Genomic DNA, 25,548 nt, shown 5'->3' on the forward strand with positions numbered 1-25,548 from the left:
AGTGCAGCTTGTTTTCTTTCATTTTCTTGATTCCTATGCTGTAGGAAGATGAAAGAAGAAGGAGGAGGCAGCAACAGCGGCAGCCAAACTTAATAAATAATTCTGAGGATTCCTGATATCAAATGGAGGCCCCTGAGTGGGACCCACTGAAAAATGACACCCTTCCGCCGACCCTGACGCCAGCTGTCCCTCCGTATGTGAAGCTGGGCCTGACCATTGTATATACTGTTTTTTATTCACTGCTTTTTGTGTTCATCTACGTCCAGCTCTGGCTGGTCCTTCACTACAGGCACAAGAGGTTCAGCTACCAGACTGTGTTTCTGTTTCTGTGCTTGTTTTGGGCCTCTCTCAGGACTGTGCTCTTTTCATTTTACTTCAGAGACTTTGTCACAGCAAATTCTTTCAGCCCCTTCATCTTCTGGCTTCTCTATTGCTTCCCAGTCTGCCTCCAGTTTTTCACCCTGACCCTGATGAATCTTTACTTCACACAGGTAAGCAACAGTTATTTGGTTGATTGAATCTGACAGAATGGTAAAGCATTATTTTGGTAGAATCATGAGGCAAATGTAACTTACAAATGTACCTTGGCTATGCAAAAAGTAAATTTCAGTTATTTCGTTTGAAATTTTAACTTTTGATCTATATGCAAGTGATCAGCGTTGCAATGAAACTGGAGCCTGAAGTGATCAGTTCAGGAATGGCAAATAATGTATCTACTGTCTGTTAAATGGGTGTCGTCTAGTTTAAAGGCTGGGGAAAAATGTATAGGAGAGCTTGAAAGCTGGACACCCAAAATGCCATTCTGTTATTATTCTTTATTATTGTTGTTGTTATTAGACTTTGTAAACCTCCTGGCTTAGCAGACCTGATCTCTGTATGCAGTCGGAATTGTAATTTCTAATTTTACTGGCACCCCCCAGTTTTTCATAAGCTGGCTAACATGTTTCTGAGTGAGATTTCAGTTCTGTTTATCACAGCCAAAACTGTCTATCAAGTCCTACTGCAGACCAAAATTCCTATAATGATCTCTATTATAAGCAGAAGTGACTCCAGACCCCAGTAAGTGATAAGTGCTATACAGAGGTACACCCTCGGTTTCAGAGATGCTGTGATGTAAAGGCAAATTAGCTCTATAGTGCAGCAGAGGAAATAGTATCTCCATTTCAGAAAGAGGGGTTGAGATTGCATCTGTGCTACGGACAGCTAAGAAGCCAGATGAGTTAATCTGCACGGCATTCCAGGTTGCTGCAGTCAGAGTTGCGTGGAAGCATTTATGGTGAGCTTGGGTATCTCGGCAGTGGGCTGCAGGATGGGATACTGGCATGCCGAGGCAAAGAAAGACTGTTGGGCTTGCCTAAGGTCTCACAGGAAGCTTGCGTTGGGGGCAGGGACTGGATTCTCCGTCTCCTCAATCCCAGTGCGGTGCCTGGAGCAGGAAGCCCAGCCTGCACTCGGGTGACATTTGCCAAAGTCCACTTTCCCAGTGCAGGGGTAGTTGGCCAGGAGAGCATGGGCCAGCCGTGGAGCACCCCTGGAAGTGCTCAGGATGCTTTGGTTGTTGCTACATGCCCCACTTGAACCAGCTCCATGCCTAGGTCTGGGTGCTTCTGTAATGCCTATGATGTTTAACAGTGCTCTGTAGTGATTACAGGCCTGTCAATTCTGAACAGCCTGGCTGGAGAGATCAGGCTGCTTATGAGAGCTGTCATCCCAGAGCTGAAAAAGCAGCAATGGTAAGCATGACAGCTGTAAGAGGATCACTGGAGGTGTAGAGAGTATTAAATGGTTAGAACCACATACCCAGTTTTGTGCTTAGGTTTACTTTTCTGGATTCAGTTTCTGAAATACCTGCTAACTCACCCTGCTCCACTCCCTGGGACTTGAGATATATTAAGGGATTACAGGAAACTTTCATGTATGTGCAACTCAAATCCAGCTCAGGCATGTGGTGACCTAGGCTTTGTCCCACTGCGATTGTGAGAGTCATTTGATGATGGTGCAGTTCCCCAGGGGCAAATGTCCGTCATCACACAGTCTGTCCCCATCACAGTGGCTGGGACTAAGTCGTAGCCCTGCGTGAGGTTCTTCCCTCAGACACACACACACACACAGGGCTCTGTGGAAGTCTGGAGGCAGAATGCGCCATCCTGGCCCTTCGCCACAAGAAGCTGAGGCTGGCATGAGCACAGGGGGGTCACGGCCATCTGCACCCTGTGAATTAGAGTGGCACCACTCAGGGGCTTAGCACTGCAGCTAACCAAGTCCTTTTGTCTAAGGAAGATCCAAAAAGAGAGCATAGAGAATGCCCACATGTCCTTTTAGCTTATTTTTGGCATTGCTGTCTGATATCATTCAGGAAGTACAAGTCAGTGGTTGGAAACAGAAAAAAATGCTAAGGCTATTGATTCTGCCTTTGAAAAAATTTCTGCTTTGTCACCATGAGTCCTCAGGATCTTCCTCTCAGCCCCTCTGTAAATGAGAGTAAGAGTTACCTGTCTTGAAGAGCTGTTGTGGGCTTTTGAAACGGTATTTGCAAGGGACTTTCAGAGCCTGTGATGTGCGTCATCATCTTTAAAGATCGTGGGCCACTGTAGACAGGCGTGTTATTAGTCCTGTTGTTTGCTTTAGAGCTGTTTGCTCCCAGTGAAATCTCACCTCAAATATCTCCCCAGCCAAAACAAAGCCTTAAGAAATACAAGCACAGCCATTGTAGGAATATAATGTAATACAGAGAATAAGTGCACATATTTTTAATTTGCCATTATTAATTCTTTACTTCTAACCATTATAGGTGGTTTGGCTTGAAATTCAGCATCTCCTTGAGACTGTGTGCATCTAGCTTTCCACAGCAGGCAAGCAACAACTAGTGTGAAAGGGGTGGGGAGAGAGAATTTTGTTTTCAGTAATGGCTTATAACTTCACAGACCTGTTCAAAAACAACTTTTCGTACTGTTTTTTCTCTAGAAGGAAGGCAAAAAAGGTCCTCAGCAGTATGTCATTGCATGAAAACCATGCCATTTAACTAGTGCTTAGCTAGAGGGAAAGAAGTGATCTATGTATAGTATAGGGACAGAGGGCTGGAAGAGACCTCACGGGTCTCTTGAATTTGCAGGCGTTTATTATCTGCTGTACAGCACCCAGGCATGTGGCACTGCTAGGAAAACTTTTAGACATAGACGTGAGAAGAAAAAGTTATTCAAAAAACATTGCAAATCCTCCTGGCCAAACAAAAAAACTCATTTGGCAAGTGCCTGAGGGCATTATTTCAGAATAATAAGCGCCTTTGAACTTGACAGAAAGTTAGCCACAACTATTATCTTTTTAATAGGTATCCCGAAGTAATAGGGATGCAAATTTAGGCTGTATTTTATGTGTAACAGGACAAGTCAGCCATGATGACATCAGCACAGCAGAGGTTGTTCCCAGACTTGCACATCAGCATGAGCAGATACATCAGAAAGAGCCATAAAGCCTTGGGGAAGGTTGCTAAAGTGAGGGATTACTGGATGAAAGAGAAGTTACAGTCAAAATAGTTTTTACTCAGGAAAACTCCAGAGTAATCTTTGGACTAAGAGCCAAATTCAGGGTCCTTTGCTATGGTTCGATGCCCTGCTTATGGCAAAATAGAAGATAAGGCTGCTGCAGATGAGGCTTATATAGTATTAGCTCGTCTCAGAAATCACATACTGTGGAAAATACATATGATTTCTAATGAGTGCACCACATTTATTAGAATTCATGATACCTTGTTTCTGTGTTCATTGTCTTCTAAAGAAAATAAAATGACCTACCCTCTCAGGATAAGCCTCTGTCTACTTAGAAATTGTTAAAGTAAATCTCAAGTGAAAATGACATCCAGTGGCACTTTCATAAAACAGTAGCCAAACGCCAGCAAATAGCTGCTTTGTACTGAGCCAGAGCAGCTCCCTGATCCATCAGGTAGGGTACCTGCAGTGTGTGTTTCACCTGCAGAGACCAAAAAGCCCATATGTATGTTTGCCTCACACCTGCAGCTCCCACAAGTTTATTTTGCTGCTTAATAAAGCTAAGACTGTAAGTCAGCAAATAACATTTTTCTCCACTTTAGGTGACTCCAGTCCATAAGGATCCCAGGACAAAGGCACTCTTATTTATGTCCTGCCTGGCCAGATCTTCCCCACCCTGACAAGGGGTGACAGAGATGAGTCTTAAGGCTTTACAGTCACTGCCATGGGCAAAAGCGTAAAGAGGCTCTGGGAAATAAAATAAGAAGTTGCCTTTTTTGGTGTGTGTGTGTGTGAGGGGTGGGCAGAGAAGGGCTTGCTTCACTTTGTCCTGTTTGCTTCAGACTTTACGTTTCCCTGGGGAATGGGCTACAAATGAAACAGGAGGGAGGCTAGGATGGGGGGTTACCGATTGAAAAAATAAGGTCAGGGCTGGAGACTGTGAGCTGTAGGGGATGCTGGAAATCCCAGGTCTCCCCTATAGCTAGGCACAACAAACCATTTGGTGGGCTATAGGTTTAATCTTCAGGTTGGGAACTTCTCCAGGACCTAGGGAATGTGGTGCTGAGCTAAAGAACTGTGAGGCTGTATGGGCGAAGAAGGCCTAATAGGCAGATTTCCCTCTCCTTCCTCCTCACTAGCCATCTCCCCTTGTATCTGGCATCCAGATTGGGAAGCTTACCCTGCCTTCCAGGCAGGGCTGATAAAATCAGGGACTTTCAAATGAAGAGAAATTGTGCGTCATAAGACAGTTCAGAGGGGAGCTCACCATGCTGGAAGCGCCTGGCAGGGCAGGGCAGAACCAGCACGAGGCTTTCAGAGAGGCCACGTGTATCCCAGTGGAGCTGAGGTATGTATTAGCTCTGGGAAGAAAATTCCTCATCCTCTAATTACTGGGGATAGCATTTCGAAAGTAATACCATCAGTTGGAGAACAGAGAGGGCTTTTGATTTAGGAGAAATATTAATTTTTTAGTACATGAATACACCGTATTTTATAAAGCTTGTTATTAATTTAAAGCATGTTTTAGATGTAGATAGAAATACACAGGAGTCTAACTACAGATAATATGTTTGACGTAAAAAGTTGCCCTCACGATTGGTTCTATAGGAGACAAATTGCAACTGCAGACTGGTTGGCTGTCAGCGTCTGACATGAAGAATGAGCTCATTTGCCTTAGAAAATAATTTGATAGGAAAGCTACACACGCAAGTTTACTGTGGCTGCCAGCCCCACAATGGTCCTTCTTCTCTCAGGACTATTTTTACCAATTTGCAGAAGGCTGAGTATGGTAGTGAGTCATGTTGCCCGTGTCTGGAGGCCCTTACGAACCATGTAGAGTTTAGAGAGTAGAGGGAAAATTTGCACCTTTTGGGGAATCTGATCCAAATGACAGAGTGAACATGAGAGAAAGAGAGAAGGGGAAAGATGGGCCTGGGGCTGGAAGATACACAGCTGAGGAAAGACATATGGGCTGATGGTGAGGGGCTCTGGGCCTGTCTGTGGTTGTGGCACATTTTCAGGGTGCAAAGAGAAGTTTGCATGGAGTGTGATGAAGGAAGAGAGAGGCTGTGGTCAAAGGAACTGGGAAGGAAAAGTACATGCTATGCTCTTGACAGAGTTTTTGAAATGAGAACTAGTAAATAAAGCTGAACTTCATTCCTGTGTAGAGGGGCCAGCTTGAGACATATGAAAGCACTTAACACATACCTGAGGCTTTCTGGTAAGCTGAGCTGTGGCTCCTGTACAAGAGAATTGATCAGGTAGCACTCGAGGTACAGTGGAGGTTTGTGCCGGCCATCACGTCAGTTCAGCTAAATCAGAGCACGGGCTGAAAATTGCTCCAGTGAGATTTTATTTCTCTTTTGCTTTGGGAATATGTGACTTGGCTTTGACGCCTGTTTCATTGATACTTACAGGACCAGAGTGGCTCCTGATTTATTAAGCCACAGCAGCCAGGCCCTGTCTGCCTTCTTTGCTGCACAGCACCTCTGCAGAACCCTCTGCAGCCAAGCTGTGAATGGACTCCCGTGCCATCCTCACTGCTCCTCTGCTGGGACCTGCTAAAATGTCTTTATGGGCAGCTGTTTATAGCAGTTGCTGAAACAGAAGTTTTCCCTGGGTGTATGAAGGGCTTTTTGGAGTCCTTTTGTACTGCTGCAGGTTTATATGCCAGACATATAGCTCAGAGGAGTGGAGGAGGGAGAGTGAGAATCTTTCCAGTCCTTCAGCAGAAACAAGGAGTCAAAACAAGATATTTCTCCTTTAAAGAACAAGCAAAAGGGGAAATATTTTTAAGAATATAGAATAACACTTCAGACATTAGAAAATTAGCAAGGAATTTTACTGATTTTTCTGTGTTGCTGTTCATCTTGTGGGTCTCTGAAAGCTCTTTTAAAAAAAGTCTGCCTTCTGCTTGCTGTTTAGTCTATTCTTAGGAATTGCCTGGTTTGCTGGAAGACTTGCTTAGATGACTCAGATATTGACTGGAAGCTTTTTCAACACTGCTGCGGGGAGGGACCATTGAGCAACCAGTCTCTTGAGCTAAATGTTAAAAGCAGAAAGCAGCACCCACGCATATAAGGTACATTGAGATCAGCTTCTGACATCCTTACTCCCACTTGAAAAGCCCTTTATTCTGTGACAATCACGTTGCTTCCAGCAAGGCTACTCATGAACTGAGGGCCCATCAGTGTTTAAGCAAAGGTGGCAGAACTTGGCTGCCTGTATTTCTGTCTAGCAGTGAATTTTTAAGAGTGTCCGTGCTTTATAGTGGAGCTTTCATTCTATGTAGCGTCTGGTTTTTGTGCATTGTTCATTTCCAGCTGGAAGAGGCTGACCAAATGTGGAATCAGGATAATGGCTGTTCTGACCTTTTCTCATCTGGAGATCCTCCTGGATCTGCAGCAGGAACGTCAGGTTTGGTTTTAGCTAAGTTATCCCTGGAGCTTTTGCTGGGTAGGGCAGCCTTGGACCGGCTTATGTGACAGGAGTGCTATGTGACAATATAGGAGTGAGTGGGTCCTTCTTGGGGAACCCCAGGAAATGGTATACAGGAACTTGTGAATTTTCTCAGTTTTGTGGACCCAGCACAACTCATTGCCCACTGCAAATTACTTTTCTTTTGTAGTCCTTTGCACAGGCTCTGAATAATTCTTTTCGGTGCTGCTCCGAAGGCTGTCAAAATTAACGGTACAATGAGTGTGATTTAGTGCTACTCAGAACAGGTGAGGATTGTGGAATGGCCCTAGAGACAAGTTTTACTTGTTTAGTTTTATTGAGGTCAGGAATCTGTTCCTTCCTGCTTGACCAGAGTGTCTTTCAGAATAAGCAAAGTCTAGTACAAAAAGTGTACAGGAAGTATTTTGAACCCTATCTCTTCTCTAAAAACTGACAGCTTCTCTTTGTGTACCATGGAAACAGAGCATTCACAAGCCTCTTGTACCTCTCCTCTTAGCACCAATAAGTAAAACAACATAAAACTTATTCTTGAACTCCTGTGAGAATTCATGATCCAGGAATTTGGAGAATGAATCACAGAAATTTTTTGTAAGGGATACTGCCAGTGATGTTAACGATTTGAAAACAGTATCAATGGCTGCAGAATATTTTTAGAGATGTTTTTCCCCAACTTTTCAATTTTATTCTCAGCTATTATTTTTCTAGGGCCTGCTGAAAAGCTCAGTGTTCTCTGCTGGTTCAGCCAGTGCTAAGCAGGCTGATGTGTCACAAAAATAATTTCCATGTCAAGGCAGCTGTTTATGGTGAATAAGAGTTAAATGACAAGTTGTTCCAGGAGCACTGGAACAAGTGAAGCCTGATTTTCTCCAGATCTGTGTCTCATGCTTGACTTTGAGCTGTTTCGGTAACTGGGGCATTTCTTATGATACTTTGCTATGCAGACTCTCATATTGGGTGATGTGTGGAATCATTATGCAGGGTTCTCCTCACAGAGGTCATATATCAGATGCATTTATAGGTTTCCCTACTTCTCTTGGGCCACTAATTTTGAGGAGGGTGATAAAGGTGCTTCAAGTATTTTTCCATCAGTTCTCTGACTGGAGTATTTTAAGATTAGTAGGGGGACAGATAAACAAGTTGACAGGCAGACACATGCCTGCACATACATAGTGATCATGTAAGTCCTGTTTCCTTGGGAAAGCATGATAATCATTGCAAATATTATGCAAGCTATACTAAAGGGCATGCAAAACCAAGTGAAATGGATAACGCAGGGTAACTGGAGGAGAAAGCAATTAGGAAACAAACCAGAATAAGTCACACAGCATGTTTTTTTTGTAATACTAGCAGTCACTGTGCTTTAGTGTTGGTTTGAATGAAGATTTGTAAGCTGAGCGTGCTTGTAAACCATGTTAGCTTATGAAAAAGCAGTGATGCTTTCCTGTATTTTTTTAAATATATAAAATATGCTAATATATTTTTGCATAATTTCTAATGGTGGTTAAACACCTGTGACTGATATTACCCAGCCACCTTGCAGAAAACACGTCAGGATTTTGTCTTTACAGCAAGGTAACTACTGGGCCTGAGCTGTTTCTCTGTAAAAATACACATTGTTATATAGTGGACAATCAGTGAGCAGAAGCCAAATATGCCTCAGAGTACAAGAATGAGTTTGGCATCCTTTTGACAATGTAACATGGATACAAACATACATATCCAATTTCAGGCCAGGGTAATATGACAGGCTCTTCATGTGAATAGAGTATCTGACCCAATATGCCAGTATGAGCTGGTCTACTTGAGAGGCAGGTACTGTTAGGTCATGTAAGAGCTTAATAACTACTTGCCTCTATTATTACTCTTGTGAATACTGGTATAAAGGACCTTATTCACAAACCAGAGTAAGTTAAAATAATGGCGCAGGCAATTTGTATACAAGTACATTGTGATTACCTGCTGAGTGGTTTTAATACTTTGCTTAGAACTTGCCTGCCATGGGTCAGCAATAAATGCAAATCTGTGATGTAATGAAACCTATCTTTACATTTCTTGTGACCTGTGAGACAGGATTCCTGCAGATCACAGCATCTGTATTTACTTACATTTATCCTCTGTTTGATGCAATGTTTTTCTGTTTTGCAGGTGATATTCAAAGCTAAGTCAAAATATTCCCCAGAGCTACTGAAATACAGGTAAGAACTATGCAGACTTTCAATGTGTAAAGAAGAGTAGCCGTGCTGTTTGAGAAACACATCATCTTTGCTAATCTGGTGCTCATATCACAGCTATTCATATTTATATACCAATGTTTTATGATGATGGTTCTGAAACCAACTTCTTCCTATGATATTTAGAAATCTGTCGTTCCCCAGCACAAGTGCCATTTTTAGACATTCACAGATTTCAAAGGCAAATATTTCAAATGCAAGCAGAAAACACTTGCCTTGGAGATTTGTTGATAGGTTCTTAACAGTTGTATTGTTAGGCGAATTCAGATCCAGTGCTTTGGTAAAGGTAGCAGAGTGATGTATTTGTTGTGACAGGAATTGGAGGGACTGGGTATGTATTAATCCATTAGGTCAGTGGTAATAAAAGACTCAAAAGTGTTGGGAAGATCAGAGAAGAGTTGTGAAGAGAAAGAAGTAGAGAGAATGGATGGAACTTGATGTGTTCAGGAGCTCACAGATAACCTTCACCGATGCCATAGAGCTGAGGTTGGGGTAACTTGGGATTTAGGTGGACAGATTTGTTTGGGATCTTGTTAGGCAGGAGAGATTGTCAGGAACTACTTGAATGCTCCCCAAAGGGCAGTAATGTCCAGAAAGCTGAGGAAGAGCTCAATAAATAAATGTTTATTGTGGCAATGCCTAAAGGCCTCAGTCAGGGGCAACGTTGTTTAGACAGGGGAAGAGAGGGGGGTTGTCTCCATTCTAAAGAAAAAATTTACAATCTGAAATCAGGATAAGAGAGCAGAGTAATGTGAAACCGAAATCTGTTATTTGCTGACTGTTCAGGAGAACACAGTACTGTATCAACAGGTCAAATATTAACATTGTCCTTGGACTGGAAAAGTTTGTTATCCAGTTGGATTTTGATACAGCTGGAGAGGTGATCTTCTGGAACAAGTGCTTCAGAAACTGTATCTGATAGAATGGCGGTACAATGAGAGCAGGCCTGGGGTGGGCTGTGCTCGGGCTGGGGAGGGTACGGGACACACATGGTGTGTGTCTGACGGAGGGACGTGGCTTCATGCTGAGCTGCAGCTGATGCAGAAGTGGTCAAGATGGGAGTAGAGAGGCTGCATCAATTTTGGTGGCCTCAGGAATGCTTTCAGGTTAGTGGGTCTGTGTGCATACCGTGGCCACATCCCAAACCACGAGGGGCAAGAGCTGGATGCTCCCTGGTCAACGCTGCGGCATATGAAAACATTCAGCCCCTCTTTGCACTCTGGTTTTTGTGGGGAGGAAATCCAGGAACGTGGGCTGGCAGACAAGCGCAGCACACACCAGCCATGTCCCCAGGCAGCCGCCCAGGCAAGCGTACCTGCCCCTGACAGTGCATGGGCGAGAGGGACGAAGAGGACAGCTTTGCACAAAGCCTGGGCTGCAGCTCAGGGTGCTATAGGGCGGGTCTGTGAGCATGTTCCTGGCTGGCTTTAGAGGTGAGAGGTAGAAGCTTTGAACCTCCTCTGTTACTGACGTTTGTGGTAAGGCTTTATTCCTGAAAACTGCTTGGAAGTGTCTTTCTTCAGGGAAAGAAAGCAGAGGGAGCTTGTGATATTTCATCAATGCTTATGAAGTGACAACAGCAGCACCCTGCTGCTGTAGCTCTTGGAGCGTGTCTGATCCTAAACGTTTCTGTATTGTGACTGGAATTACTCATGCACAGACTACCCTCCCCACAACAGTTCCATATCCACCATGACTCCTGCCTACTGTGTTCCTAAATGCAGATCACTCTTGGACCTGGTCTAGCCTTTTCTCTCTTATTCAGCTCTGTTGGTAAAGGGCTTCAGTAGTATTTTGTTTTAATATCTAGAACCCTTAGCATGAGTGTAAAAAAGCCATATAAATAAAGCTGACCTTATTTCCTGTCTTATATAGGGCAATTGAAGAGGTTTAAATGTGTGCACACCCACAGCTGAGGTCCTGAATCTTATCTGTAGCAGGCTAGTGAAAGATCGTAGGATCACAGAGTGGCTTGGTTTGGACAGGACTTTAAAGATCTTCTAGTCCAACCCCTGTCCCATGGGCAGGGACATCCTTCGTTAAATCAGGTCATTCAAATCCTTATGGAAAGATGATGATGGATGATGTGGCCTACAGACAGAGACTGGAGTCTGCACTTGCTGAATTTTAGTTTTCTTCATTGCTGAATGTTTGCCTTTTTTTTTTTTTCCCCCATTTTCTTTAATAAGTGTCAGACCTTATTGCGTGGTATTGGTATTTCTGCAATAGATAATGGCAATATAAGCAGGGCAACAGATACATAGGACTGCAGTCTATGTATTGACACAGGCCTCAGAAATCAAAACCATTTCATATACAGAAAAAATTGATAAAATCCTGTGAGAGATACAGAATCTTAAGGAAAATTTACTCAACACAGCCTTCATGATCCTAGTCGCTGTGGCAAAAAAGCTCATGGCAAAGCCTGTTACCAGCCCAACTTCATACTTAAACAATCCTTCTGCACGTCTCCCTGGGCTTGGGAGTTTCTTACAGTCGGGTTTGGATGAGGCTTGCTGTGCTGTATGTGCATGCCTTATTACACACAAGCCTCAGACACTGTACGGTTTCTGAGGAAACCACATAGTAGTTTCAAATAGATTTTCCTGTTAAACAAGGCAAAACTCACTGCATTCATCTGAAGTTTGATTTCGAGCTCAAAGAAAAATTTAGGGATACATCCAGTCTGGCACAGAAAGAACAGAACACCCTGGTATGTTCCTTCCTCAGCTAAACCAGATTACACACAGCTCCTTTTAAGGCAGTAGCCCCAAAATGGGGATTAGACCCAATAGGCTTTTGAACAGTCACTGGTGCAGTCTGGAAGCACCTCTACTGCCTCTCTATTTCTAAAAAAACCCCATATGCATATGCATGTCTTTTAGGTGCCCTTGTAGTTGAGCTGTAAGGCTACATTCTGCGTTTGAGTTAGGAATGCTTTCTGCAGCAGCGGGGACCCTAAAACTGTCCTGAGAGATCCAGCCTGCATCTCCATCAGTGCTGCTTCAGAAGTCGTGCAACAATGCTTCTATTGTCAAAACAGGCAGACGTTTCCCCAGCCACACTGTGTTAATAAGAGGGACGGAAGATCATTATGTGAAGAGCGGCACAACCGACTGACCACGACAGCTCACCCTGGCTGTGAGGTTGTGGGAGGTTGTGGGCACGAGAGTGTGACAGTGGGGGGTTTTTGCTAAAGTCCATCAAGGAGGAGCCCGGTCCAGAGGCATCTGCGCCTTGCTGGCTGCAAGCCAGCATCAAGGGCATGCAGGCTGCACTGGAGCAGAAGGTCCCTTTGACTAAGCTGAGCGAAAAGAGAGCACGTACTCACTGTCCTGCACGCAGGCAGCACATAAGAGCTTGTCTTTCCTCATAAGCCTGAACCTCATGAGAGTATTTCACCTGCATTACAGTGGAGGAGCAGACATGAGGCTTTGGGAGGGGAAGGAAAGGAAGACACATTACCGTCATTTAAAGACTATTGAGATATTAATAAAAGCTGTAAATGTACCGCTACTGCAACTGGGAACTGCATTCTTCAGAGGAAGCTACGTGAGAGAGGAGCTTCAGGACTGCAGTGCTTCCAGCTTTATCCTGTGAGGTTTAAAGGAAGTACCTCCAGCTGCTTATCCTAAAAACAAAGCCTTGTCCTGGAAGCTTTAAGAATGAGCACAATCTTCCCCCTGAGAGGAAATTTCTGTGACTGGCAAGGAAAAGACAGCATCCTCACTCACTGCCAGATATAGCTGGAAAGAAGGGCACTGATTCACAAGCAGACACTTCTAGGCTTCCAGTTCTCCCTGCTACACATATAAAAAGTCTCAAAGGTATACCCCTTCCTTTCTTGCCCTCTGAAAAGAAGCTGGCTATGCTTCAGCTTTGTAGCTGGGTTGATGCTATTCCAAAAGGAGATGAATGTGTGAAAGAAAAAGATCACCACTGGGTATTTTTAAACAATCAGAATTTGATGCCTCAGGGACAGTCTGGGTCATTGTTGTCAGCCAAATTCAAAATTCCCAGCAGGCATGAAAAGCATTGGCCAAAACCTTTTGTTCGGTGACTGCAAATTGTTGACCCTCACCAGTAATTGCCTTGGTCAGCAATGACAATGGAGTAGGCAAACACCTGAAATGGAAACATGCCTTTTCTTTTTTTTTTTTTAAAGTGAAAAGCTCCACAGCTCTGTGTAGGAGGAAAGAGGAATGAGAAGCAGCTTTCCTTGAGTATGTCGTATGCTTGTATTGCAGGTATCAACGCTGGGTAGGTAGGAAAGAACAAATGAAGAAAACCAGTCTAGCAACCTGTCACATTTCTGTTCCAGCTCTGCACCTGTGTGCAAACGAACCTTTTGCCTGGCATAGATGGCAAAATGCTAACCCAGAATCAATATGCATATTTAAATTTCTTGATGTTTCTTCCAAAAGGTTGCCCATGGCCAAATTGTTTAGGAGGAGGGACAGCGAAAGATGCTGGGGAACCAGTAACTCAGGGATTTTTCCTTCTGTTAGACACTTCCCTCATTTAATACGAAATCTGACAGCAACATCAGCAGTCAGTGGTGCTTCTCTTGGCAGTGGTGGTGTGGTATAATAAAATCAGGATCAAACCCAGACTGTTCCAGACAACTCAGCCTTTTGCAAGGTTTCTCCTGTCAGTGAGCACTCAGAGGCTTTGTGCTGTACATGAAGTGCCTGCTCAAGGGAAGTACTCGTGTATTATAAGTAGATTTCAAGAACTGCGCTGTTGTGTTTCTGCTGCAAACACTCTTCCAGGTTTAGCAACTCGACATTAGATTCTTTACTTAGAGTTTGTTGTATAACTGTAAAACCAGGTTTGAAATAAGCTAAATTAATCTCTCTAGCGATCTGGAGCAGTTTGATTTGGGCTCGGGCGGCCGGTCACTCTGTTGGCCCAACACGTGCAGCTCTCATTGCTCAGAGTGCAACTTCCATCTCATGACTGACACTTGCTGAACAATGTTGCTAAAACTGTTTTCTCCTCACTCTCCCAGGTTGCCCCTCTACCTGGCTTCTCTTTTCATAAGTCTCCTCTTCCTCTTGGTGAATTTAACATGTGCAGTATTGGTGAGGACACAGAATTCAGAGAGAAAAGTCATTGTCTCTGTCCGGGTGGCAATTAATGACACGTTGTTTGTGCTGTGCGCAGTTTCACTCTCCATCTGCCTGTATAAGATTTCCAAGATGTCTTTAGCCAACATTTACTTGGAGTCCAAGGTAAGGTACATTTTCAGTTCTTTTTAAGTACCTTCTGAGAGACAAAGGCAGTGGGAGGCAAGGCCGCACAGTTCTTTAGATCCCCTGAGAGCTGGAGGCCTCACACTTCCCAGCTTGTGCTTGGCTGCCCATCCTGCTCAATATATGAATTCAATTCTAAGTGCTAGCAAGGGTACTTTTGGCTCACACCAGTGACCCCAGAACAGGTATTTCTGAGGCAGAATGTACAGAACTTACTCACTGGAGTTTTTCACAGCTGTATTTCAAGTGAATGATGCTTTCTCCAGATCCCTGTCTGAAGACCACTTTGTTTCAGTATTGCTACGTGGAAGTGGTTTATGCTTTGGAATCCTTCAGCTTCTCCAATTATTGACTGATTAAGTTAAATGTTTAAGGTAGCAGCATGCTGAAGATAAGTCAGAGACAGAATTATGAATCTCCCTTTATACATTTGCATACAGCCTTTTAGATAGTGAGAATGTGTTTTAAAAGACTTAATACATTATAAATTCAGCCATGTGGGGAGAAGGAGAAAGAAGTCTTTCATATTACTCTACAAAATGTTCTTTAAAGATGTATTGGTAGGTTTACAGCTTTGTATGCTTTCAGTGGTTAAGGTGCTGGGTAGCATCACATAAGCCTGCAGTGTTTATTATAAAATCAGTGAAGGTATTTTGTGTTTATCAATAATGAAACATGGCTTTCAAAGGTCTTTGCGTTTGCAGTAGATAGTTAAAACTTAAATTATTCATTTAACCAAAAGCACATTACCCAAACAAACTTTTCAAAAATGTAAGTTTCAGCTACTGTTTAGAAAAATCTTCTAATAAAATTCCTCTCTCCATTTACTTAATCAGATGAAAGCAGTTCTTTTCCTGTTTAATCAAATCTGTCTGTACTGCACAACAGCTGAAAGTTCAGGGCTGAACAGACGATTTAAAAACACGGCTTAGTTTGTTTTGTTTCTTTCAAGCCTGTCACTTGCTGACCAAAGGGCACGGGCAGTGGATTATTTTTACTAGTAAGAAAAGTTTTTTTACTGCTGCAAATCACAGAACCGTAAATCTGTGTAACAAAGCAGTGTTAACCTAAGGGAGGCCTCAGCAGATTACTGTTCCGTTTCCTCTTGCTGCAGGAAACTTGGTCTGCTTTACTTTGAGCAGTTTCACAAAAACCAAACAAACTCTAACATTACAGCAGATGGGAAAGGACAGAACACTCGGCTGATGAGAGTTTGAATGTGGCAATGAGAACTGAAGAGTGCTTTGCTCCTTTCTGCTGACCTGAAATGGGAGTTCCACTGGGGACTACCAGTAGGATTTGCCTACACATACTTAGGGATACAGATGGCTGGAGCTGGCAGTGAAAAAACATCCTGGTTTAATCTGCTACGGTTGTGCTGAAAAAAAATAGCTAAAGAAGAAAAATCCATTTTCTGCAATTCTATGATACAAGTAACTTTGGAGATAATGCGTGCTCTGCGATGCATGTAGCTTGGCATCGGTACTGGCAGCCTTTCATTTGCATCTCCCGTCTGCTGGCATGGATCTTCTCACCACACGCGAAGCACGTTCACCTCCATGGCCCGGTGTGGGGACTGGCCTGGTTCCCTGCGCCAAGGCTCCCGCAGCACCAGGGAGGTGCACAGCCCTGCCCTCAGGTGCCCGCCTGGGCCAGTTCTCTGCTGGCCAAAAGCATCATGTGGTGGGACATGCTGCAAACTCAGGGCTCCCCCTCTTTTCTCTAGGGGCCAGTGACTGAACAAGAATTCCCCTGGCTCTACTTTTACTGCTGTGCTCCCACTTCCTCAAGCCACTAAATATATTTGACTGGCAGCAAACCCAGGACACTTCCACTCCCTTTTTTTTTTATATTTGGTGGGATTACAGTTCCGTTAAATCTCTAGCATATTTAACTATTGAATGTTGAAGGATGAAAACTATGTAGAGAAACCTATGAGGGGAAATAACTGACCCCATTTTGCCCTTCACTTCTGCTGTCCCCAGTCTGTAAGTGCCACTGAGCTGGGATGCAGTATGTGCCAGTCAGCAGCTTCTCTCTGCTGGCTCACCCCGTGTTTCCATGGCAGCGTCACTGACTTGCCAGTGCCCACTGAGGATAGAGAAGTGCCGAGCAAACACTTCCTCTTTGTGGCATTTCCTGCTTGCTGGTCTTGCCGCAGCTTTCACCACGGCCTACAGCAGAGCCGGCTTCAGTTCCCCAACAGCAGCCGGCTCTGGGCTCACTCTGACGTGGCCGCAGGTTGTGGCCCGCTGGGCAGTGGTAGTTCCAGCATGTTTTAAGCAGGAAGCCAGTCAGAGAGGCTGACTGCCTTGGGAGTTTTGGAATACTCAGGAGCCTGACTGTGCCCTGAATCAATACCATTTTGCTGGGAAAACAGGCAAGCCAGTTTTCTACAAGCTTTTCTGCAAGACTACTCCCTGAGCAACTTTTTACTGACACCCAGCAGGGAACAGCCAGCCAGAGGAGCTTGGCTGGCAGAGCCACAGAGACAATAGCCACTAGTGTGGGCGAGCAGCAGAGGAGCCCTGGTAGTCTCCTGAAGGCCAGAGATTCAGGACACAGTGACTTGGTGACTCTCCCTGATACTCCAGCAGCCATTGTGTTATGTCTGTGCTCTACCTGCCACCGCGCTTTGGACCTCTGCTCCCGGGCTGCGAACATGGAAGCAGAATGTGTGCATGCAGGGAGCTGGGTGCAGACCTTCGGGTCTCCTGCACTGGTACAAAAGGTCCTGCAAGGGCAGGAGCTACTTCCCTCTTGGCTTCTCTCCCTCACACAGATGAGAGGAGCCCATCCTCATGGTGTGGGTCTCTGTTGGGAGAGGGCAGGGCTCATGAAGCAAAAGTCTGCAAGATATTTTGCTCCCCTAAAACACACACAGAGCTTTAATCCATCCTTTGGCTGTGCAAAGCACTATTCCAGAGCCAACTGCACAGAGTTTTCAAAGCCAGTCCCATTTTTGTACATCTCTCTGCCTTCCTCACACTGGATTAGCCTCTTTCCACTCCTCTGTCCAGTTTTTTCTCTAGGCCTTAGGAACTGTTCTGATTTTAGACTTTGCAGCCTCATTCCTTCCCTTGTTGCCAAGCTCCCAGTCTCAGGCTGCCCTGCCATGGTCACTGCCCATAGGCTGTGCTTCTACTTTGTCTCCTCTGTGTTGACATTGGGTAAGGCAGGATGTTCTGTTCCTGTCTGTGCTGTGTTCGACTGCTGACTCCTACGATCTGCTCCATACTTAGGTGCACAGCAAGCAGTTGTAAAAAGATGCAAGGTTGCATCATGCTGGCTAGCCAGCATCTGATATGGGATGCTCAACAGCTGATGCATAGCCAGAGGCTGAATTCTTTTGCTCCATCTGATACCAAGTGTAGTTCTTATGTATTTTCATTGCTCTGAAAAGAGCACTTATACAGTAAGTTGTAGGAATTAGTCACAGCCCATCTTGGTAAGGGCTGGAACTGCTACCATTACCTGGAAAACACTGTACTCAGGAAATACAAGGATATACATAGTATGGGATATACTGATCAAAAAAGGAAAGAGAAAAAGTCACGGTAGGCAGAGTAGCATGACAACCCTCAAAGACCATGCAAAGCAATGTTCTTGTCAGCTGCCCTTATGAATAATAACCTGTGTTTAAATCTCTTCCAGGGCTCATCTGTCTGTCAGGTGACAAGTATAGGAGTGACTGTTATACTACTTTATACCTCACGAGCCTGTTACAACTTGTTCATCTTATCATTTTCCCAAACCAAGAAAGTAAATTCTTTTGATTATGATTGGTACAACGTTTCTGATCAGGCAAGTATGAAAATATTTGCTAATGAGAAAAAAGCTTTCTGTTCATGATGGCTGATTTCATAATGCTATGACAAGAGGAATTAATATATTAAAATCCTGTTACTTTTTTCTTATATTCAGTGCATTAAGATTGTTTCACTCCAGGAGTACAGATTTCTGGTAATCTCAGTGTAAGGAGGAAAAAAAACCCAGTGCTAAAAGAAAGAAGTAACAACTAGCCAATTAATTAAAAAAAAAAAAAATCAATATTTTATTTACCTTGATTTTATTGTTTAAAAAAATTCCTTTTATTAAAAAAGACAGATGTTTTGTCCATTATAAACAATGTACTGTAGTTGGAGAAGCAGAAAAACAGTATTTGATTCCACTGAAATGCTCAGTTTTGAAGTCATAATGAAGCCTTCCAGGGCTGTGTAATTATTTACCTGAATTCTGTCGGTAGTGTGACACCTTCTGTAGTTTGAGGATAAGGCTATGATTCCTCCCAGCCTTTAATTGCAAGTGACAATTCAGATTGAAAACTAACAGTGATAAAAACACTTAAGGAGACAGCAAGGGATTCTTTCTTGAATATTATGGAGTTTGGGCATCCAGCTCCTTTCTCTGCTTTGGAGCACGTAGTTAGGGCCCAGTAGTTTCCAGCTCTGTCAAGCCTGGGCAAAATGGCAGGCCTGGCTCTGGACCATGAGTACATTTTGTTTGGCCTCAAAATGCCAGACACATGACATAGGTAAACAGTGGGGTAGAGTTGCCCAGGGGACCTCAGTATGAGTTAGTTGAGTAGGGTCTGTCAAGGGACCACTAACCCACTGTGCTGCGGTGTGGTGTGGAGGAGTGCAGGTAGGTGGTGCCATGCAGTGTCATTTGGAGACACAGGTTTTAGGCAGAAGGGCACTGGGTTGTCATTAATCTCCTGAATCAAAACGTTTTTCCTCTCATTGTTGGGGCCTGGAGTGTTCCTGCTGCTGCTGCCCCCTTGCAGGAGACACTTCTTGTGCTGACCCTACAGAATATTTGGTCTCGTTTCCCCTGTGGAGGCAGAGGCTGTTCATGAGGAGCTCAGTGGAATGCTGTAGCCCCTAGGTCACTACTGCTAATTTTTGAACATCTGATCTGACTTGTGACATTAGGGTTGCCTGGATTTGGGGGTAAATCATTTGAGCCATATGTAAAGGGCCTGGAACTAGGGAGGGGTTATTCAGTTTGGTACTGGAATCAAAAGTCACTTTTAGAAGCACAGCCCGATGTTAGTACTGTGCTACTGCCTCAGGTCACCTGTCAGAAACATTACCCTTTTCTTTTCTATGCAAAACACATGGAAGGACAGGATTTGCCCTCTGCAACTATGGTGAACGGTGGAGGGGAAATCTAAAGAGAAGTCCAAAGCTACAGCTAGAGTAACAGTATGGTTATTCAAGCTAACAATGTGCACCCACTTGAAGGGATCCAAGCCTTAATTTTTAAAAGGCAGTTTGCCAGCAATGCTCTTGAAAATCTGGGCATTGATTGTTCCTTTTACATACTATTTCTAGCTGAAAAAGGACTGGAAAACTAGTTTCTCATTACCCGGATTTGATCACTGGCTCAAATGGTCACTTGCCTGGCTCTTAGACTGGGAAGACCCCTGCATTAAACTTTGATTTTGCTAAAGGAAAGATAGCAGGAGGAGAAGGAGGAAGAGGGTAGAAGGAAAGTGTAGTCATATCCAACAAGATAGCATTTTGGGTTTTTTAGTATGCCTTTAATCATTAGACATGTTAATATGGATGGAATTTCTGGCCATGTTGTCAAGCCTGTCACCCATTTCAATATAAATCTTCGTAAGAAGTCATGTTGTCTCCTGCACCTTTTAATGAGCTGCCATGTTTATTTTTAAATACTTTTCTCTTCGACGTTTCCGACAGGCAGATCTGAAATGTCAGCTGGGAGATGCAGGTTACATAGTGTTCGGTGTGATCCTTTTCGTCTGGGAGCTCTTGCCTACTTCCTTGGTTGTGTATTTCTTCCGTGTCCGAAACCCCACAAAAGATCTAGTAAGTGGCATTTGTTAGTGTATTTTTTTAGTGTAACGTCCAGGCAGGTCTGGAGGGCTCAGCTTCTGAAGCAGCTTTTGCTTCTTTGCATTTTGACCTCTCTTTTTTAATGTGTCCTTGGCAGAATAAAAGCAATGTAGACTTCCCACTTCTTTTTACTAACTCCTCATGAGAGACAGTCATCATATTTACCCAGAAGGAAGACAAAGTATTTCTCAGGCAGTTAAAAATCAGGAACCTTCTTAAATTTTAATGACATTGTCCCTTTGGGTTAATGTGATACTTAACTGAAGTCACTGGGAAAGAATTTTGTTATCCAGACTTGGGATCTTCCATCACACAGTCATGAAAATGGTTGTGTGCTAACTGTTCAGCAGCATGTGTGAAATAATAGATCGAATTCTTTCAGCCCTGCACCCAATGAATTGTTTCCACATCAAAGACCAATACCCATAGTAAGCCCTTGCTGACATTTTGTTTGCTATTTCAGCAGAGCAGAGATTAAGGTGTGAGTTTTAAGGATAATTCCCTGTAAATATCCATAATATCTGGGTAGTTAATGGATGGTGAATATTCCTCAAGAAGGATGTAAATGGTAAATTCACATGTAAGAGAAGCAATTAATAGAACAACTTTTTAGAGAAGGCAATGGGTTTTATTCTCACATGCAGATTTCAGAGACAATGAGAAAGTCAAGCTGAACAAGGAAGTAACAAATCCCCACCTCTATAAAGCCCTTGTTACCTGTGATACCTGACATTGTGTTAAGAAAACACATGGATCCCAGGGTCCATCATAAAAAAAAAGTCTCAGCCCCACTTCTGCTTAGAAGTTAGCAAGGACATCTGCAACAAGAAGGCTGTGCTGCCATCCAGCGAGACCTAGACAGGCTGGAGAATTGGGCGGGGAATAACCTAATGAAATTTAACAAGGAAAAGTGTAGAGTCCTGCATCTGGGCAGGAACAACCCCAGGTTCCAGTATCGGTTGGGAAATTACATATTAGAGAGCAGTGTAGGGGAAAGGGACCTGGGGATCCTGGTGGACAACAGGATGACCATGAGCCAGCACTGTGCCCTTGTGGCCAGGAAGGCCAATGGCATCCTGGGATGTATTAGAAGGGGGGTGGTTAGTAGATCAAGAGAGGTCCTCCTTCCCCTCTACTCTGCCCTGGTGAGACCCCATCTGGAATATTGTGTCCAGTTCTGGGCCCCTCAGTTCAAGAAGGACAAGGAACTGCTGGAGAGGGTCCAGCGTAGGGCAACCAAGATGATTAAGGGAGTGGAGCACCTCCCTTATGAGGAAAGGCTGAGGGAGCTGGGTCTCTTTAGTTTGGAGAAGAGGAGACTGAGGGGTGACCTTATTAATGTTTATAAATATATAAAAGGTGAGTGCCATGAGGATGGAGCCAGGCTCTTCTCGTTGGCAAACAATGATAGGACAAGGGGCAATGGGATCAAGCTGGAACACAAGAGGTTCCACTTAAATTTGAGAAGAAACTTCTTCTCAGTAAGGGTGACAGAGCACTGGAACAGGCTGCCCAGGGGGGTTGTGGAGTCTCCTTCTCTGGAGACATTCAAGACCCACCTGGACATGTTCCTGTGCAACCTCACTTAGGCGTTCCTGCTCCAGCAGGGGGATTGGACTAGATGATCTTTTGAGGTCCCTTCCAATCCCGAACATACTGTGATACTGTGATACTGTGAAATGTTTTAAAGTACAGTTCAATGGTGCTGCTTTTCTAAAATGGGACCACAGAGAAATCTCATTTCATTTAAAGTGAGTTTAGTAAAGCTAGACTTGGCGGTCGAGTTTGGATAGCGTGGGAGAGATACACAAGCGAATGAAATAAAGTGATGTGGCCTAATCACTCCTTTTGAAAAGCTGATCACATAAAGATGTGGAATCCTACTCAGACGAGCTCAAATGGAGTCAAACAGGCATTATTCTCGCATAAGCCAAAGAGCACTGTGGTACCACATGTAACATTATATTTTTGCATTGTCACTTGCGCAAAGCCTTAAATCTCCAATTTCATAAACATATAGTTCAGAAGAGCCAATCAGATAACACTTTTATGGGCACATTTTTTAGGGTAGACAGTGTCATATATGGATTTTTTCCACACAACACAAATGTTTATGCTAAACAGTATCGTGGCAAGAGGAAAACTGGAAGCAACATCAGAAAGAAACAAAAAATAGAGACTTCTGTAGCAAGGCCAAACTGAACTTCAGTGCAAGTATGCCACAAGAGGGAGACCAAGGGCCACAGGCCTTTAGTCTAAAGCGTTCAGTAGGGTAACTGATACAGAAGCATCAAATGGTCCAGTGGTTGAAAATACCTGGCCAGAAAGCATGGGGTTAGAATTAAAATAAACCTTCTTTTAGTTCAAAAATATTAACAACAACTGTCATTCAGCAAAAATCCAAAATGTCCTTTATTTTTAATAAGGAACAATCCCAAGAAATAGTTGCACTTTGGTTTTGTGTTTCATTAATGACTTCACAAAGCCTGCGTTCAGCTCGGCTCACATGCAGAGCTCCACTTGACAGACGATAGCCTGGAACAAGCTGTCTGTCTGCTTCAGCGCTGACATGGGGAGCTGCAGCGCCAGGGCCTTTGCCTTGCCGTCACCTTCAGCCAGGCAAAGGTTGCAAATGGGGAGACGACAGATGGACCTATTTTTAGTTAATCTTTGTCAAAGTTATTTAATGTCTGAAAAATAGGGGGAGATTAAACTGCTCTCCTGCTTAAGGCCAAGATGTCATCCTGGCTTATCCACAGGTGCAAGGAACCCTCTTCCCTGGGATGGATGCAGTGGGCCAGTGGAAGAGGCTCAGCTGGGTCCTAGGTGACCCTCTGCACTGTTTCCAGAATCAAACCGACCTTTTGAATCTCACATGTTTTCTGTTTTGATTAATAGGGAAATAAAAGCAAAATGTTTTGTAAATGAAGTGGTTACATATACAGCCCTTTCCCTGTTTAATGAAAGGACCTTTCCTTGGGATTTGACCCTTGCAGAACTCTGGGGTAGATACAGAAACTGCTCAGCGAGGGGCCAAGAGGCTTCTCAGTTGTGGCATCATTAAGCAGGATGCCAAGGTTCAGCATGACCAGTTCCTGAGACACAGAGGAGATAATGCACCGGGCAAGAGGGTTACAAATGTGGGGGGTAAAAACAAAAGTCTTTAGGTGTTTCATTTCCTTCAGATCCTCAGCTGCCTCCCTACTGCTCACTTAAGTCAGCTGGCTAAAAGCGCAAAGTGCCCAGGATGGACAGGAACTCAGCAGACAGGTTAAATGTGTACTGGGAGGTGGTTTCAGAACTGGATCATATCTGTTAGCTAGAAGAAAGGAAAAGAAAATGCTGTCAAGATCTGTGGACTATCACTATACTGGTAGAGAAAAAGAGAAAATGCAAAAAGATTTCTATTGTTTACAGCAAATGTGAAATTGCCTATTTTATTTTGGAAGCCAGAAGGAAGGTCTGCAGTGACTTCTTTTAGAAGTCAGACACCAAGCAGTTTATCTGTCTGTCCAAGCACTGACTGAGGTTTCCCTTCCCTCAGGCCAGCGCAGGAATGGTCCCAAGCCATGGCTTCAGTCCCAGATCTTATTTCTTTGACAACCCTCGCAGATACGACAGTGACGATGATCTAGCATGGAATATTGCACCACAGGGGACACAGGGCAGGTGAGACACAAGAAGGAATCGCTTGCTTCCTGTAACAGAAACTGGAGGAGAAAAAACTCTCACACCCTACAGAAAAGTAATGTATAATAAGTTGTCTGGTTCCAAGTGTTGCAGAAGTTCCAGGGGGTGAGGGGAAGCAAAGGGAGAACCTAAAGTAGAAGGCAGCACCCAGTGACTGTAGGGATCTGAGGGCCCCATAGAGATTGCAAGGACCCAAGAATGAAAACGCATTATTTAAGAATTGTAGCAGTATGCTGCTCTTTGAAAAAATCAGGTTAGATCTTTGGGTTGCATGTTTCACCCTCTGTTTCTTCCAAGAGTGGCCTAAGAAGTGCAATTTACTAGTTAAGTGTGTGAGCAAGGCAGCCGAGAAAAACAGCTGTCTCCCCGTCTTCAGGGAGAGCAGGGAAAAGTTTGACAGCACAGGCAGCAACTTGCAGCAGTGGCAGCGAGAAGCCTCTCAGCTTAGGTTGCCCCGTAACGTGGCTAAATGTCTCGAGGCTTACCTGAAATGAAGGGGGCGTTTGTTTTCCCACTTGCTTAAAGCTCAGGTGAATCCACCTAACTGCCAAAATCCCACACAACCCAGGAGCAGCGCAGAAGCCTGTTTTCTCTGTGTAACTGTGAGCTTTAGGTAAGGATTCCCTTCCGTGAAGGAGCAGTTCACAACATGAATGACGGCACCCAGTGCGGAGAAGACAAGGCGCTGCCAGGACACCATCCTGCCCTGAGAGGAGGCTCAGTCATGTTACTCATTTGCTTCTTCCTGTATCTACAGCATGCTAGTAGTAGTTTGGTGTAATCAGTCATCTTAGCAATAAAAGCTCACTTGTTGCTAACCCTAGCTAATATACACACATCTAGTTCTTGTCACTCATTTAGCTGAGATTGTATAGCCACTGTCTCTGAGCCCAAAACATGATTCAGCAAAGTTGGATATTTGCTATTTACAGTTATCAGTCATCCTACCCCAGTGTTAGTTTCTTGCATAGTAACTAGACCCATGGGGGTTGCTGGAGGTGCTGTGCACCCACCTGGTTCCCAGCTTGAAGCCGGAGTCACCCTCCCTTCCATGCAAAGGCACAAGGGAACCAGCCACACTGGTAACACAGGCACCAACCAACCACCTGCGCTGTTGTACACTTGTCCGTGGCCACAGGAGGTCCAGGTCTGTCAGACGGGCCCTTACATGGCACTGCTGCTAGGGTTTTCAAACACCTCCTAGATTAGCAAAGCAGAAAGGGGAGAGTCTTTAGTGAACTAAGAGAATTGGGAAATAGCGAGTTGAGAACACTTGGGCCAAAGTAATTGACAGGTCAGAAAAATAAATAGCAGCCTGGCATCCTGGTTAGGGTTTTATTTTTGCACTCTGGCATGAGAACTACATCTATGTGATCAGGTTTTGCCGATATTCACTAGACAGATGTCTGCAGAAACAACCTGCCAGTCGCTAATTCTTGTTTTCTTTTTAAGTTTCTCTCACGACTACTATGACTGGGGCCATCAGAACAACAGCTTTATGGCTTACATAGGATCTCTCCAACAAGATCCAGCACTGGACGCAGACCGGCCGAGTCCTGTATAA

At 44.1% G+C, this 25,548-nt stretch overlaps 1 protein-coding gene across 1 annotated transcript; it reads left to right on the top strand.

The window, feature by feature from the left end:
* On the top strand, positions 1-25,548 carry GPR137B (G protein-coupled receptor 137B; the record flags this gene model as incomplete). Its single annotated transcript, XM_080341450.1, has 7 exons — positions 1-491; positions 9,090-9,139; positions 14,187-14,409; positions 18,085-18,238; positions 20,143-20,267; positions 23,839-23,963; positions 25,437-25,548. Exons 1-7 carry the CDS (start codon positions 123-125, stop codon positions 25,546-25,548), a joined length of 1,158 nt encoding a protein of 385 aa, XP_080197576.1. The 5' UTR covers positions 1-122.

The sequence above is a fragment of the Nesoenas mayeri genome, assembly GCF_963082525.1.
Source record: "Nesoenas mayeri genome assembly, chromosome: 3".
Lineage (NCBI taxonomy): Eukaryota > Metazoa > Chordata > Aves > Columbiformes > Columbidae > Nesoenas > Nesoenas mayeri.